This window comes from Sitophilus oryzae, unplaced genomic scaffold (genome assembly GCF_002938485.1).
Source record: "Sitophilus oryzae breed Bouriz unplaced genomic scaffold, Soryzae_2.0 scaffold_817_pilon_pilon, whole genome shotgun sequence".
Taxonomy (NCBI): domain Eukaryota; kingdom Metazoa; phylum Arthropoda; class Insecta; order Coleoptera; family Curculionidae; genus Sitophilus; species Sitophilus oryzae.
Genome location: NW_022147436.1, coordinates 618,808 through 638,190, shown reverse-complemented (window position 1 = coordinate 638,190; position 19,383 = coordinate 618,808). Strand labels below are relative to the sequence as shown.

At 28.9% G+C, this 19,383-nt stretch overlaps 1 protein-coding gene and 2 long non-coding RNA genes across 7 annotated transcripts; 1 reads left to right on the top strand and 2 right to left on the bottom strand.

The window, feature by feature from the left end:
* Positions 1–1,098: 1,098 nt before the first annotated feature.
* Positions 1,099–15,836, bottom strand: LOC115889637 (cleavage and polyadenylation specificity factor subunit 5-like). Its single transcript, XM_030909686.1, has 5 exons — positions 15,490–15,836; positions 15,022–15,286; positions 10,462–10,627; positions 4,794–4,908; positions 1,099–1,582 (listed from the first exon to the last, which is right to left on the bottom strand). Exons 1-5 carry the CDS (start codon positions 15,660–15,662, stop codon positions 1,561–1,563), a joined length of 741 nt encoding a protein of 246 aa, XP_030765546.1. The 5' UTR covers positions 15,663–15,836; the 3' UTR covers positions 1,099–1,560.
* On the bottom strand, positions 2,545–4,017 carry LOC115889639. 2 transcript variants are annotated; one of them, XR_004051479.1, is made up of 3 exons: positions 2,979–4,017; positions 2,764–2,905; positions 2,545–2,730 (listed from the first exon to the last, which is right to left on the bottom strand). It is a non-coding gene; the product is annotated as an uncharacterized LOC115889639 (long non-coding RNA). The 2 variants fall into 2 exon arrangements; XR_004051480.1 differs by having other exon boundaries at positions 2,545–2,712.
* Positions 15,837–15,851: 15 nt separating the features above from the next.
* LOC115889636 lies at positions 15,852–19,103 on the top strand. Of its 4 annotated transcripts, XR_004051476.1 has the most exons (6): positions 15,852–16,676; positions 16,745–16,828; positions 16,899–17,083; positions 17,139–17,267; positions 17,333–17,454; positions 17,520–17,855. It is a non-coding gene; the product is annotated as an uncharacterized LOC115889636 (long non-coding RNA). The 4 variants fall into 4 exon arrangements; XR_004051477.1 differs by lacking the exon at positions 17,520–17,855 and adding an exon at positions 18,982–19,103 and having other exon boundaries at positions 16,745–17,083; XR_004051478.1 differs by having other exon boundaries at positions 16,750–17,083.
* The last annotated feature ends 280 nt before the right edge of the window (positions 19,104–19,383 follow it).

Genomic DNA, 19,383 nt, shown 5'->3' with positions numbered 1-19,383 from the left:
TCTTAAAATAACGCTAAAAAAAGAAAATAAAATATACGTGTTTAAGCGTTTTTCGGAAATTGACCGTTTTTTCAATAAAAAATATATGGAATAATATTCCACCCCCTTTTTACCCCCTTAGGGGATGAATTTAAAAAATCCTTTCTTATTTACGTAAACATCATAAAAGGAACCCCTGTGCAAAATTTCAGCTTTCTAGGGTCAAGGGTGGTCAATCGCCATAAAACCACTACTAGTTCGAAAGATTTTAATGTTTATTAAAATGGTATCACACTAAACTGCATGTAAACATGTCAATTTCAAATGTTTTAATGAAAACTATGAACCTTTAAACTGCATCAACAAAACTATTAATAAAACACTAACACAATCACACCATAAACTATTTCATTCGCATTTCCACATCAAGAACAATTACTGTTTACATCAAATCAAAGGTTGAACTGGTGATAATCTATCTTTTTTGTACAACAGTTCTAGGAAGATTTATTTTAGCAGCTTATATGTTTCTTCGGTCGTGTATGCACTAAAAAGAACCACATAATAAAAACATTTTTTATAATATCAACTTAGGAAAAGGATATATTAAACCGGCATCTAATATAACCTAACTAACTTTTCAAACTCAAATTTAAGGTTTTGTATTCACATTTATATATACGCACATTGCTCAATTAGAAAAACCATATTTCTAAAATATATAACTCTGGTATAAATATGCCCAAATATTAACTTGGCTCTATAATTTATAACAAAATAGTTATTCTTGCCATAAGAAGCTGTATATTTAGTATCCCAATCATCACAGCGCCCCTATATATATATTTATATAACTATATATATATATATATATAAACTGGGCCCATATATATATTGCGTTATATATATATATATATATATATATATAATATATATATATATTAATAATTAATTTATTTTTGTTTCGTAAGATATTTTGTTCTGTTATATTTTCCAGATTAGCTTTAGCAACCAAAAGATGTTAACTCAACACTTATACATTTACTTTAAAACTTGCTAAAGAACATTTTAGGTTTATCGTAAAAATATTCAAAGAAATATAAATTCAAAGTACTGGTTTCATTATTTTATATCTTTATTGTAATAATTAACAATTTACAGCTTAAATCTATTATTTTTATTACAGTTCACAATTCTCTCTAATTTATTGATTCCTGGAACCTTGTTTTTTCAATTACAATAATTCCACAATTTGTTTAATAAACTCTTAGAGGAAAAAGGTATCCACTTGGCTAACAACAAATTAGAAATATTCCCTTATTCTATAAAATCTGCTTTGAATACATAGCAAAATAGAAATTAAGTTTTTAAGAATTTCCCATTGATTTCTTAATAATTAATACAGAGATCTAACTTTGCTATTTTAGTCTCACTTTGTTGCTTTTTCCTATGATAAAAAATATATAATTTAGGTCTTGACAGTAAAAAGTTTTGGTAAAAAAATAAAATTCGAAATAAAGGAGCTGTGCTTGCACGCCACATTTTGTTCCCGATTTTTTTCTTCCTTCTTTATCTTGAAGATCACATGTATATGAATTCGAATCTGCAAATTAAGTAATACTAGATGAAAATCTTAAAATACACACAAAAATATCAAAATATGCTGTTGTTTTTCATTATTTTTTTTTAATAGAGTTTATGAAAATTCCTTTATTCTTTGAAAAATAAACTAATACGTTTTCGATTGACTTATAATTTTCTGTAATTACTTTGCTATAGTAACTGTTACTATCCCCAGTAGCACACCAACATTGGTAAAATAATATATTTACATATTGGCCCAATAAAGAAAAGGCGAGATTTTTTTTAATGGTAAAATATAGCATTCATATATTTATCCTTTGTTAAAAATCGATATTGATCCAATATGGATATTTAATATTTATCCTATATTTGCTATATTTATAGACATAATGTGTTTTTTCAATAATGGTCCAACATAATTTACATATATTTTTCCATTTTGTTTCGCAAATCTTGGACCAATATTTAGTCTGTACATTGAATCTATGTACATACCACATAATCAAGATTCGGAATAGGAAACTCCCTGGAAACTTTTTATTGTCACTTGATATCAAAATATCAAGATAGTTCGAAAAGTCAATGCATTTTATGCAAGTTATTGTATGTTTTATATATACAGTGGAACATTATTTTCGAATGAGAATGATATATATATATATATATATATATATATATATATATATATATATATATATATATATATATATATATATATATATATATATATATATATATATATATATATATATATATATATATATATATATATATATATATATATATATATATATATATATATATATATTATATATATTATATAATATGTTTTAAAAATAAAAGAAATATAAAAAAAATCAAAAAATCTGCACTTCTTTTTAACCAATATGTTGTATAGATTCGGGAAATAAATATTAGGGAAAGATTCAATAAAACGTTACATCAATAAAAACATAATATATTGCTATATAAAATAAAATAATGAAAAATAAGCTGTTATCCTGATAATAAATAAAAAAACGAAAAATATTTTTCTGTTTCAAAATAACTGTATATATTGGGCATTTCTGTTTTTATGTCTTCCTTCCCTGTCTGCTGCTCCTGTCAAATACAAAGATATGGATTTGTTAATACCTGCATCCGTGGCGCCTGGAAAACGAACAGCTTCTATAAAACACAAACTTATAATAGCCTTATAACATGACAACTTCTGAAATGATAATTTTCCCTTCTTTCCTGATCCAGAATAGAGCATTGCTACATCTCTGGCAAACAGTTTTTTCATTAATAAAAAAACAGATTTGTGGGTATTGTCCCCTCCACAAAGGTATAATCGTTGAGCCTAAAATAAACAATTTGATAAGCTTTACATTTTGTTTCTCATACGAGTATAATCTGCAAATAATTATTATTACCAAAAGTTCAATATTTTTTTCATCTTCTAAATGCTGCTCTATAGATTCTAGTAAAGCCTGGTTCTCAATTGGTAGTTGAAAAGGTTCTTCACTAGAACTTAATATTAATCATGCTAATTGTGAGCAACAGGTCCTGAATCTTGTTTACTGTTTTTTTCATATCCTGTATTTCCCAATTCAACTTTTTTATTTCTTTTAAGATCAATCTCTCAGAAGCTAAAAATATACATCAAACGCCCAAGTTATCTTGGTTCAAGTAGGTATTTCTACAAAATATAAGTGATCTTCATCAATATATGTTACCTGTTAAAGCTACTGACGGCTCAAAGGGACTTGCGTCTAATTCCCTTTGACCATTGTTCAAAACCGATGGTGATTCAGCCATACAACGTACTTTATGTTTTTTGATACTTAAATTTTCTTTAAATAAAGATTTCCTTTTGCTTGGAGTAAAATCTCTTTTTTGTAGTTCAGTGATAATGTATTAAATATGTTTAGGTTAGGACGTTTCAAATTATATAAATAATTATTTACATCTAATATGGTCTAAATATTAAATGATCAAATGTAAAAACGTGAAATATCTAGGAAACCAATAGGTTCACCATACTTGGAACCGCGCGATTTTAAAATGCTCCAGAACTTTGCTAACTCGATTCTATATTTAGCCAATATTGGCCCAACGTTTCCATTTACCTATGTAAAAATATGAAAAATATTGACATTAATTAAACATCAGGTTTATTTCAACAGTTTTCACAATTCAAGTGAGAATTGATAGGATACGGCTATTATTTTAGGTTTTTATTTACTTCTAAATTGTCTGGTAGTTGAGTAAATGTTTAGGTTAGGATGCCTCTTACAGGAAATATCTACTAGTCTACATTTAAAAGTTGTTGAAATAAAGTACTTACCAGTTCACCTTTACTTAAAATGATCCAAATTACACTGCACACAAATAGATAAATCACAAATTATTTACTTGATATTAATTTTAAGGCATGTATCATGATTTTGAGATGCAAAGAACACAACAAATTATAAAATAAGTCGGGCGGGCGCACGCGCGGCGTCATCAATGAATGCGTCATAGGGAAGAAGAGTGGGGATGCAACAGGAACCCGTTTTATGACGTTGTGGCTATCCAGACCAGATTTCTTTATTGCTTTTCGTTTATTTGGCACTGTGTTTGGCACTCACCACTGGCGTTACAGAATTTCTGCAGGGTATACTGATTAGTTAGCACTCAATTGCAAGTCAAAAATATTACACAAATTATGAATTATTGGCATGACAATAGTAAATTGAAATTATATTAAAAAAACAATGAATTATTAAACTATAAAAGAATAATGTCGTAAACTAACATGACTGTAATAATATGAATGATTTTTTTTGAAAAATTAAAATAATTATGCATTATTTAAATATTGGTACGTTATTATGAAAATATAGAATTATAATAAAGGAAAAAGTTTTATTGCCAATCAACTACCAATATTGGCTAAAAATCGGCAATATTGGGCCAGCTTACAATTTTTACCCAACATATCCTAAGTATTGGGCCAATATCTTGTGCTATTGGGGATGGTAACTGTTACTGTAGTAACAGTTGTCAGTAACAGTTGTCATGGCAAACTTAGTACCTGTTGTCGCAGAAACGGTTACCATAGCAACTGTTGCCAAGGTTTGCGTTATTATGGTAACTGTCGTTATGAAATTTAATTAAAATTTCTTTTGACGCCTTGAAAAGTCCAATTTATTCTTAATTTAATTATTAAAACTCTTGGAATAACTTCATAAATATTTGCTTACCTGCACAACGCTTGTGGCAAGGACGATATTATTGGTCCAAATCCTTGGGGGTTGTCATACAATTCAAACAGGGGTGCTGCTATCAACTTGTAGTTTTTAGGTATGGCAAACAAGGCTGTAAAATGGTAAAAAAACGATTAAAATCGACAAAAACACCACCACATATTATTCTAACAAAGTGTAAAATAAAGTATATTACAGTGTAAATATTATGTAAATAGCAAGTCACGTGAACATTATATTATACATGTACTGATTTAATAAAAAGAAAAATATATTTATAAAATATTTATACATTGGAGCGATTATACAGTTGTAATAAATATTCAATATAAGATAAACTACCATATAACCGAAAAAAAACACATCTTATTTCACACATAGCCTCCAAAAATACAATCGATTTTCTTTTGGGTTGACCCCTAATTCATTTATTAAAAAGTAACATAAAAACTTTATATTCAGTAAAAATTGTTTTTGTAGAGATTTTATTTTTTTTTTTAGTTTTTTCTATATTAAAATTAAAATGTTAACAGGTTTTTATATCAATTCTTAATACATGACATATAGGGATTATCACCGACTATTATTTCATATGCCTCTATGACGTCGGTATTTTTTCAATCGTAGGATATACCGTATGATCGAAAAAAAAACGGCGTCAAAGACGTCTTGATCATCGATAATAATTTTGGCGAGGTCAATCTCTGGACATCGTTTACTAAAAATTGACATAAAACTTCAAAATCAAAAATTAAAAGTAATTATAGAAAGATTAAAAAGTATAGAACGTTTCCAGATGGGACACAAATCTATTTTCAAAAAATTATTTTTCTCGAATTTTTAACTACACCATTTATAAATCACTTTTACTCAATATAAAAATAAAATACAACCTTCTTAAGGCCAACTAGCAGTAAGAGCCATTAAAAAATAAAGAAGAGTATGAACCAAGTAAATGACATCAAGGGCTTGACCTCGCCAAAATATCGATTTTCATTCTCCAGCCGTTTTTAACACCGTTTTTTTTTTTGATCGTATGGTATATTAAGCAGTGCTATATACAGATAAAATCCGCATTGTACGGTTTTTTTTCATTAATTTCTTTAGGCAAAGTTTACTCTAATTAGTAAGTTGAATGTAATAAAATATGACACAAAAATCATCCTATTCTTGGGTATCTATCCAAATTTGACATAAAAAATAATTAAGAAAATTTCGTTTTCTGTTTTTTTTTCTTAGGCATTATACATGTAAAAAAATACATACACTTTCAAAAATTCTAAAAATGGTATACCTACAAGAGTACACAACATACCAATTCCAGTTAATTTATTTTTAACATTGATAATACCGGTATCGTACTTTTTCCTATTTATAAAATTAAATACATATCTTGTATGAAAAGTAAGGTAAGCTTGAAAAAGACTTGCTTAGAATTAAATAGTCATTATATAAATTCAAAAAATGGTATTTCTAAATTGTGGATGTAGATAACAGAATGAAATCTTATTTTCTTCACAGGACGGATTTTATTTTACAATTTGCACTAATTTATAAGTTTCATTCAGAACCTCGCGATTAGTGGAATAAATTAGTGGTTTCAATTAGCGTAGAAGTTTGTTCCACTTATTTCAATGTAAGCATTAAGAACGTCAAAATAAGTGGTAGTCATTTTCAGTTAGTAGAAAAAGTTAACCAACTTTTGACTTTTCCACTAATAATACTTCAAAATTTGCGAAGAATGTCATTTTGGTCTTTGATTATCATCCGTCAAGAGAAATTGTGGTTAGAAATCAAAAGTTGAAGTGGTTAGAAATCAAAAGCTAAATATTCGGCTTTCTCTATGGATACAACCATAGACTTAAAATAAAATATAGACTGAGCATCTCATTCATAAATAGCTGGAACATGCGGTCAGACAATGTCTTGTTATTGTTTTAGGTTATAACGAGTGCGACACGAGCGATAGATAGGTTGTCTCTGTCATCACGGTCGTTCGCTGACGACTCTGCCGAGAAACACAACACTGTCTTTCGTTTCTCAAGTACACCTGAACTCTCCGTATCATAGCCGGGTAATTTTTTTATTTTAATGAAGCTATAATTAAATTAAAAATATATCGTATTTAAACTTTTTTATATTTTATTAAGATTTAGGACAGGTTTTTTAAATAAAAGTTTAGAAAAAACGTCTTAGACTCCAAAAAGGATAAAAATAATAAAATACACGTTATAGAAGAAATTTTATAATCGAAATAAAGTAATTTTTGAAATTAATAATAAATTATTAATTTTAGTCAAACATTTACAACCCCTAATATTAATCAAAACAGGATCTATTCCACAGATATAATAGAATCGGCGACAGGGAGAGAAAAAAAATATGATTGTTGTAATTTTTTTTCTGGTTAAGTGATGTCTTATTATGTAAATTAGAGAAAACATAAATCTGTTCCATTAAAGCAAGGAAGGTGATAGGAAGTGGATAAAATGAAAACTACATTTATTTAACTCGGTACTGTCTTTATTATACCGGGTGCGTCCCAAAAGTGGCTCATCCCCATAATTTTTTTTATATTTTCAAATAAAAAAACATGATATAGTATGTTAGTATATGACATAAATTAGGATTGATTGACGCATTCAATTGTTTTTGGTCACTTCCTGTTTCACCGGAAATGACTATAACTTTTAATTTTTAAACGGCACCCTCGGTATATTTCTACTTTATTCGATAGAAAATGACACTCTGAATAGAATGACATATCATATGTCAACTTTTGACATTTTCGCATATGGTTTAATTGTAATTGTAACACGCGGTTCATAACGACAATTTGACTCGAAATACCAAGTGTGTGGTATCAATATATTCATAAAAAATGCTTTTTCCAAATATGCTAATGAGTCACCCTTGTTCCATTTGAAAAAATTGACATATGTATGATTAAAAATACGATTTGTACATCTTTTAACCGGCCTAGACAAGACACGAAACCTATTAGACGATCAAAACTATTTTTCCAAGGCTCCTTGATTAAAAGTGTTTTTAACAACACCATGGCACCCTGGATTGAAATTTAAAATACGATTTGTTTTTAAGCGACAATGTCAAAAGTTGACATATGATATGTCATTCTATTCACAGTGTCATTTTTTATCGAATAAAGTAGCCATATACCGAGGGTGCCTTTAAAAATCAAAAGATATAATCATTTCGGTGAAACAGGAAGAGACCAAAAACAATTGAATACGTCAATAAATCCTAATTTATATCATATACCTACTAACATACAAATCTGTTTTTTTTTATCTGAAAAAATAAAAAAGTTATAGGGGTGAGCCACTTTTGAGACGACCCGGTATATTAAAAAATATTGTTTCATAATGTAATATCATTTTAAAATTCTTGTATGTTATTTTAGATTCTGAAGATAATTTTAGAATAAACCGGAATATATTTTTAATAAAAACATTATTAATTATTAACAGGGTTATAATTATGATTTTGTTACAATGTAAGTAAGTAAATAATAAAAGAGTAAGAGAAAAAATTCAGATTTTACATTTTACTAAAATATTATCTAAATAAGCGCCTTTCTACAACTACTCCACCGACTCCTAATGGGTAAGAGAGTTGCCTACCGGTCGAAAGTCGTTTCAAGACTTAAATGGATTATTTAAGTCAAATTTCTTGCAAATTTGGCACTGGCGAACCATATTTTATAGCTCTTGCACAGAAAGAGTCAATAAAATATACACTTAAGGACTACAAGCTAAGAAAATGCGTTAATACAGCCGGGGACATAGCGGCAACAAAGCTTTACCGCACACGTGCGACGCGTACTACAAGGTAATAAATGAATGAATAGGATCCCTCGCCTCTAATCGGTGTTGTCATATTGTAAAGAACTTATCCTTTTTAAACAGTATCCGACTTATAATTTAGTAGTATAAGGACTATTTAATACATCTATGGAATATTGAAACCTACTTTATTAAACTGTAGTATTAATATCTCAATATATGTGTATAACAAGAAAAAAATATTGATAATATTAAAGATGTGACAACATAGGCTGGATGAGGAAGGCTCGGTCGACTGTACCCAGAAGTAAACATGTGTACAAAAAAGATTGTTTGACCGCGTTGAGATATAAATAGTGTAGTCTATATTTTATTTTAAGTCTATCGATACAACTGACTACCGCAAGCTGTCGCTAGGATATTCTATTAATTTTAATTGTGTTTTTAGACATTGTGAATGATCGTAAACTAAAAAGTATAAAGTGTAATTGAAAATTGAAACCACTAATTTATTCCACTAATTTCGAGGTTGTGAATGATACAAAGGATAATTGTAGAATACGCTTTTTTTCAAATGCAAACAAGCACGCCAATATACAATTTTAAACGCCCTTAACAGATAACGTTTTTAACTGAATTAAGACGGAAGAAAGTCTAGAGAACTGACGGGATGTCACTTTTACAACAAAACTGTCGTTTTGCCTACAATAAAAAAACAGCATCTTTAAAAAACAACTTTAAAAAATCTAATATTTTCACCTGGTTTCACAAAATAATGTAATTTTACAAAATTATTTAAAGATATTCATGATTATTACCAAAAGATACCGTATGATCGAAAAAAAACTGCGTCCAGTTGGCTAGGAAATGACGATCGATCGATGACAGTCCCCATATAATTTTACATGTAAAATGACAGCGATCTTCATTTCATAGCCATCGCTGACGCCGATGTTTTTCGATCATCCGGTATTATTTTCACAGACAGTTTTCCGTGTTTACAAATGAAATTTAAACCATAAATACAATTATTATTTTATACTGAAATTGCCTGTTTCTTCTTTTTAACTTCACTAAATACAGTGAATGCTATAATTTGATATATAAACCGAAGGTAAAACTTCCAGTGTGTACACTAGTCTTTAATCAGTCTTACCTGACAGTTAAAGTCTTATGTCTAGTCGGGGCTAAGATGGAAGACCATCTACAGAACTATCTATAGACATATATAATTCTCTAGACAGATAAGAGATAGAGATAAAGCTAATTATTATTTATTATTATTATTAATTATGCTAATTATTAAAAAAATACTTTACATTTATAATTTTTTTTCTTTTGACATTACAGATCTACCCAGGGTTGTAATTCCAAATCTTTATTAAGAGAACATTACATCATGAATCTATTTTTAAGTGAGTTATATTAAAAATAAAATATTATTTAAATCTATGGAAATATAAAGGAGATATTTTTAACTTTCACTTTTGGGGGATATGTTATTGTTGTAAGCAATTTTTTGACATTCTGTTTAATTTCAAAATAATGTCTATAACTGAGCTTTATTCATGCTCAGAACAATGACTACTATTCACACTCCAAAATAGGTAAAAACATGTTTTATTGCAATATAAAATGCAAAGTACTTGATTTTTGCAATAAAACAAAGTTTTATTTGACATTATATATCTTGATTATCATTCTACTATCCACAAAATAAAAAATAAGAAAAATGAAATAATAATTACCGGAAACGAAAAATTAATACAGTCTTCTTGAAAATTACTCAAAAACAACCGGCAATAAATACATACTCAATATATAGGAAGATTCTACAAAATTACAGTAAAATACAATACCCTTCTCTTGCAGTTGCGCTAAAAATAGGCGCTTGTGCTCCTTGGGCTTGGTAATGTGCGACGGTATGTAAGGGTACTGGGGCGGCTCGAAGTTGGGCCTCCACCAGTTGCCGACGACGTCCTCCACGTGCCATTCTTTTTTCGTGCCGTCCGCGTGGCCGAGCGTCTGCAACATGCCACAGAAAAAAGGGACCTTGCGTGTATTTTTATTTTTTTGTTACATTTTTCATCCGCTAATACATCAACGTTCTACAGCTTTCCAAAATTTCAGACATAATTCTTTATAATATACAGTGTCACCTATAAAGACCATATTAAATGGGACTTTCATATCACAGTTTATTTCATTTTTATACTTATCGTAATATAACGGGGTACTATAATTTGTATTATTTATTAAAACCCCGATAATTGTTTATTTGGAAAATATGCAGTCTTGTTTTAAAAATATTACATATATCTAATTCTTTGCACAAAATAAAAATGAAATAAAACTATTTAAAACAAAAATCCCAAATAATATATGGAATTTCTGAATGATACCGTTGATTGAAATTATTGGGAAGATACACAACCTAATGGGCAAATTCGTGACAAGGCTGATTTCATTTCCCCTTACGTCTCAAGTGCTGTACAGCATAAAACACATCATTTTCTCTAATTCAAGTTGGCTTGGAAATTACGACTATTGACATTTACCATAATATTTTACATACGAAATAACACCGATCTTCATTTCCAAGCCAACTCTGACGCCGTTCTTTGTTTAATCATATAATATTATATTAAATTATTTAATGATAGAAAATCCGTATTATTAACATACTGTAGAATTTAGAAAAAAAAAATTCTAAACATACTGTACCCAAAATCCGTAAATCTACGTATTAATCCGTAGTTCTGGAAACACTGTCTGCGATAACCACCCACTGTGTAGACTGAAAGCAGAACTACGGTACAGTTTTTTTCATCCGCTGCGCTGTAAACGACTATCAGTGCGCAGCGGCGCAGAGCTGAATTAAATCTAGGACAGGTTGACTAGCGGCGACGATATTGCCAGTTATATCTGGTAAAGGTTTTGTGCCACGAAATAGCCCATAAGATTGCGCATCTTCTTATTTCTTCAATCAACGATGACACTATGGAAAACTAATAGCTATCACTGTTAGATTACATCACTAAAATATGAACTTGCTTATTGTAAATTAATTACAATTAAAAATATTTCGTGTAAATCAAAACTCATTGAAAGCTAATTCTCAAGATGTCATTGTCACTAAACAATATTACTTCCGAGTTCAAAAATATTTTTTTGAAATTAATCAGAATATCTATATTTGATAAAATATAGAGAAAAGTTTTATAATATTATAAATAAAAAAATAAAATAATATAAAAGTAAAAAAAAAATATAGAGAAATGTTTCAAAAATTGTAGGTATAGTTTGTAATGTTTCCACCATTACATACCATCCAACGTTTATTAGTTGCATATCTGGTAACTTGTAACGTTTCTGTAAACTTGTGACACAAGTCCCTAATAGAATTTGATAACATAATTAATAATATGTAAGTATATATCATACTTTTATAATAGTAAATTAATAATCCCTAAATTTTAAACAGACTATAGTATTTACTACCAACAAAATCAAACCAAAAAAATGAAAAATCTCTGTAAAAGTATGATAGATTTGCAATCTGATGTAGGAGATTTATACAAATATTAAATAAAACAGTAAAATATTGCTCTGTGGCAGAGTTATAGCTATACAGTCGCTTTTTCCAAGAATAGCACTTTTATATACATAATTATATGGTGACTTAAATATATAATTTTCATTAAATCTGAACAAGATTTAATATACCGGGTGTTTGTCAAAAGTGGCTCACCCCTATAACTTTTTTTAATTTTTCAGATAAAAAGAAACGAGACTTGGTATGTTAGTATATGACATAAATCAGGATTGATTGGCATATTCAATTGTTTCAAAATGACTACAACTTTTGATTTTTAAATGACACCCTCGGTATTTTTTAGCCGACCATACCAACAGGTATGGCAGGCTATTAAGATCGGCAAAAAAAGTTTTTTTAATTTCACTCAAAATGAGTTATTTGGGTCATAAATGACCTAAATACAAAATATTTTCTCGTGGTATCTGTCTGTCTGTCCGCCTGTCTGTAACACGATAACTCAAAAACCGCTAAACCGATTTTAACCAAATTTGGCACAAAAATACTGTGGCACCCGAGAATCTGGCCATTAGTTTTTGGTGAGGGTGGGGGGAGGGGGGGTGTTAAGGGGTATGGGAAGGGGTTAAAATTTTTAAAAAATTGTAACTCCAAAATTACAGTAGCTAGCGAAACGCGGTTTTCAATTTAAGATTAGGAATAATATTTGCAACAAAATTTGTAATAACATCAAAATCAGTCAAAGTCGCAGTTTTTGAGATAAAAAAAATTGGAAAAATTCCTTTACTTTGAAACTAAAAGAACTGCCTACCAACTTTTTATTAACATATTTTATTATGGGCGGCTATACGTGCCTCCCGGCGCCAATTTTTTTACTTTATTCAATAGAAAATGACTGAGTAGAATGACATATCATATGTCAACTATTGACATTTTCGCATATGATTTATTTGAAACTGTAACATGGCGGTTCTTAACGACAATTTGACTCGAAACGTGTGTGGCATCAAAAATTAATCGTAAAAAATGCTTTTTCTAAATATGCTAATGAGCCACCCTCGTTCTATTTGAAAAAATTGAGATATGATTAAAAATACGATTTGGGCATCTTTTAACTATCGAGGACAAGACACTAAGAACATTACACGATCAAACTTCAAACTATTTTCCAGGGCTCCTTAAAAAAATTAATGTTTTTAACAGTCTTAGCACTCCAGATTAAAATTTAAAATACATATTTTTTTCAAGCGAAAATGTCAATAATTATTGACAAATGATATGTCATTCTATTCAGAGTGTAATTTTCTATTGAGTAAAGTAAAAAAAAATACCGAGGATACCATTTAAAATTCAAAAGTTGTAGTAATTTCATATACGTTATGTCATATACTAACATAACAAATCTCGTTTTTTATGTGAAAAAATAAAAAAGTTATAGGTGTAAGCCACTTTTGAGAAACACCCAGTAGGTAGTAATAAGTTATGTTTTGATAAAAAATACGGTAATTTTGAAAATATACACCATAGTACAAAAAGTAAGACCAAAGCTGATAAAAAAGTTATTAAATTAAAATTAAAAGTAATTAATTAAATTAATTACACGCATTGAAAGCAATAATATTAAGTAAAATTTTTGATACTTAAAATAATAAATATTGTAATCAGAAAATTAAAATTGTGCCAAATGAATACAGAATTCAATTTAAATATGTATATATAAAACATCAAATGCAAGTTTTGTTTCAGTGTGAACTTTCCTTATGTTTCGTACGGAAATACATTTATGGGACTATTTAAAGCAAATACAGGTCTACAACTGTAACAGAACAATCTTTATATACTAAATTTATATAAAACAAATACAGTTTACACAATTTGGATATAGCTTGGCAAAAAATATGATTTTTTTATCATGTTATACAAAAATGTTATCTATATATATTTTTAAAAATACTTACTATGTTCCATATACGTATACATTTTAACATATTTTTCAGTACCTAATTTACTTTAATAATCACCAGAATGTATTTATTTAAACCCAGAAATAAAATTGAGAAATTATATCACAATAAATTTGTTAATCCAATTAAACAAAGCTACATTATTTCAAAGATGATTGTTATATCTCAATTATTGTAGTTACTGCCACAATCTCAATATAACCAAATTAAATATCCAAATAGGTACTTACTTACGTAGATGAAATAATTTTTGTAAAATCTGTGTACTAAATTTATAGCTTTTTAAGTAAAACTCTATTAAGAATACACCTAAAATCATTTAATGTAAGATTAACTAGCAATAATTACATATCTAGCTATATTGCTGGATTATATTATAATATAAAAAAACAAATTTTCAACATATTACTAAAATATCTTACTTAAACCTATATTTTTTTGTTAAATTTTGATATATTCCCATATACTTACTCAATTATTGAAGCAAACTACAATATAAAAGTTTTTAAATATTTTCAACAAAATACAAATAAGATTGTAATTTGCCCCACTCTTTTCTTACAGCCAAAAACTATATACATTCGGTTATTATCAGATTATTATAGATTATATAAATTGAAGATCAAATGAGTACTAAACAAATTAAATACTTAACAGATATATAAAACATAAAATAATAACCACAGTCCAAAAATAATATTTTTCTTTGTTTCTATATAAATTTTAAGGTGTACCTAATTGACATCTTACACAGTTCTTAATTTGTTACTTAGTAATTAAAACCAAGCATATACACATAAACATAATAAATAACAATATATAAAAGTTCTTTTTATTTCATTATCATAAATACCGTTATAAAAAAAAAGAAACAGATCAGAAAAAAATTATGTCCCACTTACCTCTGTCAATAACCTTTTCAGACCCTCAACTTCGTCTTCTCCTGGATTTAACTCACCACCAGGTAGCTTAAAGAAGGTGGTTCCTAACTGAAGTAGTAGAACATGTGGAAGATTATGTTCGTGTACTAAAACCACACCTTCCACACTTCGTCTCGTGCCAATTCTATCAAATTCGTCACGCATTCTTTGAAATCTAGCAGGTACAGAGGGATCCTTTTCAAAAAGAGGCTCTTTTGAACAAAAAATGTAGTTTGCTAATGGATACCTAAAAAAAAGCTATTTGTAAGGAAATATATTTCGACAAATTAATATAAATAAGATTTAATATTCCAAGAAATACATAATATAAACAAAGAGTGTTCTTAGTGAATGAGAAAAAGGAAATAAATTTAGTATTTAGTGAGCTACGTTCTGAAACCAAACAAACATGGCCAGTGTTGTTTTGTTGTTGCAAATACAAAAGCTTACACTTTAATGATTCTGTTCATTGTTGCTAATGTAGGCGCAACTACCGGTGCTTTGAATTTCTTTTCCTGTGCAGAATTTTGGCTGTTTCGTCTCGGCCATCCCGTTCCTCCTGGTCCCGCTATGTTCTGTTGTTGCTGTTGAAGAGCTTTAACTTGCGAAGAATTCATAGCCATGACTGCCACGAATTAAATGTAGGATTGCAATTTAATGCTAGAATATGGCTAGAATGTTTGTCCTTAAAATAAAGTATTCGCTTTGCGTCTAAATTAGTTTTGTCTTAAAAAATATAACGAAAACCGGTCGGAAGAAAAAATATAGATGTCAAAAGTCAAAACCTGAACAGTAACCAGTAACCACAGAATCAAAGTAATATTCTTCTTCTTTTCAATATTTCTGGTCCCAATCATGTGCAACCACAGATTTGATTTAGATTTTCTTCTTTTTTATTTTTTCGGCCGCAGCTCCAGGACTATCCGGCCTGTAGATCGGACATTTATAATCTATGGTTAATTATTAGACAAAGACAACAACAAAAATAAACAAGGACAGCAAAACCAAATAAAATACGTTATGAAAATACGTTTAAAAGATTTAAATTTTCGTTAGTATATTCTGTGATTTAAATCAAATATCAGAGCAAATATAACGATTCGAAATTTCGTGATCCAGATAAATATTATCGATATTTACTCACTAAATCTTCCAGATAATGCAAATCTTTTTCGTTTACAACCTAGAAGCCAACCGTTTGATATCGACGACACTCAATATTCAAGAAAAATTATTCAAACTAGCTTTATTATATCCTAATGCTGAATTTCTAATTGAAACGCTTACAAGTTACAAGATAGAGAATTTAGTAAATTTTCAAAAACAGACTGATTTATCATTACAACAAATAAAATGTACCCTTTGTTGTATCGAAGATATGTTTGGAAATACTGGAGCACGATGCTCAAAAATGGAATGTTGTAAAGGGATGAATAATACTCTTACTGATTTATACAGACAAGATACGAACATTTTCTTATAATACTAAAAACGTGTCTAGAATACACTAACAAAACTTATATATTTTAGGTATAAGATAAGTTAGTAGAAGATACATAGGTGACTTTAACAAATTTACAGCAAGGATTGGACAAGATTTGAGGCCAAATTCAAAAAGTTCTGTAGCTAGTCCTGTTGTAAGACAATTTTACTTAGTGCTAATATGATCTATATAATGCCAGACATTAATATTTCTTGTTTCTAGACTAGGATATAACAAGTTGTTGTTACTTGGTTTGCGGAAGAAAATTAACTTAATACTGAATGAGTGAAAGACAAGCTAAACCAGGTAGAATATTGGAAGAATTTTTGTTCACATTTGTAGAATAGTTAAAAGAAATAAAACCGTGGTTCTGCAGAGATGGTGGCTCAATGTTTTGATATATTCAATATTTGAATGACCGCAGGGAAGCTGTCAGGACTTCCAATCAACCGCTCGCATTTGCTGATATTACTAAGATCATAGTCAGCAAGTGTGGAGTAATTTACCTTCTGATGATAAGAAGCAGCAATACATGGATGCAGCTGAACAAGATAGAGAGAGGTAAAAAGTACTATATTTTCATATTTTAATCTAATTTTTTATGTCTAAATCAAAGTATACAAAAGAATACGAAGCATATAAACAGACTGAGGCATACAAACAATTTACCCAACTCCAGAATGAGAAGAAACTCAAAGATAACAAAGAAAAAGAAAAAGAAGATGTTAAAACTATAGTTTCAAATGTTTGTATACTATTTAGGTACATTTAATAAATAGCTAATTAAAAAAATAATATTTCTAATTTTAGGTAAATTCATCTCAACCCCCTGTAACTAAAGACATCCAGGAAATGGACTTTGGCAACTTTGATATTCCTATTTTTACTGAAGAATTCCTTGATCACAATAAAACAAGAGATGCAGAATTAAGGTACGTTAATGCTATAATTTTTTGAGTAGTATTTTAGATTGTTCTTTTTTTTTGGTTTTGGGCAGCTCAGAAAAATCAATACAGATTACAAGCAACAGAACGCCACTCTGACTAAACACATTTAAAACATGAAAACGGCCATAACTAAGCTGGAAACAGAGATTTCACAACAGGAAAAGAATAATGTTTCTTTGCAACAGCATCTGGAGCATCTTAGGGCTACTCTGGCCACAGAAAGAAAATAATTACTTTATAGACATTTTTTCGTTATGTAGGAATCAGAGAAACTGCTTCCTTGCAAAATATTTATTGACAAGTACTTGACACATACTAAATATAATTGTATTTTTTGGGGTTCTTAATTTATTTTTAATCAGAGTTATTCATGTATTTTAAATTAAAAAAATGCCTATACCTCTCTCTGTGGCGGATTCATATTTCCAAAAAAGTCCTATGGGTATTTCGCCACTGCAAGAAAATCTCTATAAAATAAAATAGTTATATTTTTTTTGTAAACACTGCTGAGTTAATCCAACGGAGACTAATTGTCAGCTGTGACCAACTAATAAACAAATTTGCCGAACGGACAAAAAAATGCCTAACGTTTCAGAAAGTATATCTTTCCGTCGTGGGAGGCAAAAAGAAAATACAAAGAAGAAAGAAAAAACTATTTAAAATATCTAAATGCAACTATTCGAGAAGACTTTTAGTTTTTTTTAAACAGTTACGTCTACAAAAACTGTTGACGTTGTGTAAAAAATAATAAAATTTATATTTTAAATTAATTATTTTAGAAACATGCTCTTTTAAATTAGGAACCTTCACCATTTTGTCAAGAAGGTCAGTATTATTTTTGACTGTATAACGGTATGGACGGTACCATTCCCATGTACGAATTATAACTCAAGGGGGACACAAAGATCTTGATTAACGGTGATTAACCCCCCTCCCACTTATTCTACATACTAAATAGAATTGTATTTTTTGGGGTTCTTAATTTATTTTTAATCGGAGTTGTTCTCTGTTTTTAATATCATATTTAAATTATCGGTATCAAGCAAAATGAAATCCTAATTCACCACAATGCACCAAAACACATTACTTTTTTTGTGTATTGTGTTGAATTAGTGTTTTATTCTGCTGTTGTAACTTCAAGATTCCGACCTCCAACTGTAATAATTAAAACACCGTATGATCGAAAAAAAATCGGCGTCCATCAGTTGGCTTAGAAATGACGATCGATGACATTCCCCATATCGATGACAGCGATCTTTATTTCATAGCCATCGTTGACGCCATTTTTTTTTTCGATCATACGGGTTTTGTCATAATTACAGATATAGCCAACTTACCTATATTTTTTTCCTGTATTACTTTAAAAATAGTTCTCTGTGTTACAAAGATTTCTCTTATATTTTATGTAAGCTATCAATATTCACTCGTTTTTTAAAGTTATACAAGTAATAGCAGTAATAGTAATCAAGCTTGTTAGTGAACAATTAATTATTTATTTATATTTTTTTACAGAACCAAGACTTTCCAGAAGAGTAGGCAGAAGATTTATTTACCTCAACATAGACATCAGAGCAGCGTCCATCGCCACCTTGGATTATACTTTTTAAGTTACCCTTTGTTAATAAGATACAATATTAAAATAAATAATACTTGATAATAAATGAGTTTTATTGAACCAAAATATACTGTCTAATCCTGAACTAATAGAAAAAGCCATTTAACTATCACAAAAATAATATATTTTAATCACTAAACACCTTAACAAGTTGTTCTGGAATAGACAGTATTTTATATAAAAATAATACCCTACAATTACCTATTCGCTCTTATGCGCTCCTGATAAAAATCCGAGAAAACTCAGTTTTTAATAAAAATTGAACGAAAATTTCTAATCCTTCTCCAAAATCACTAATT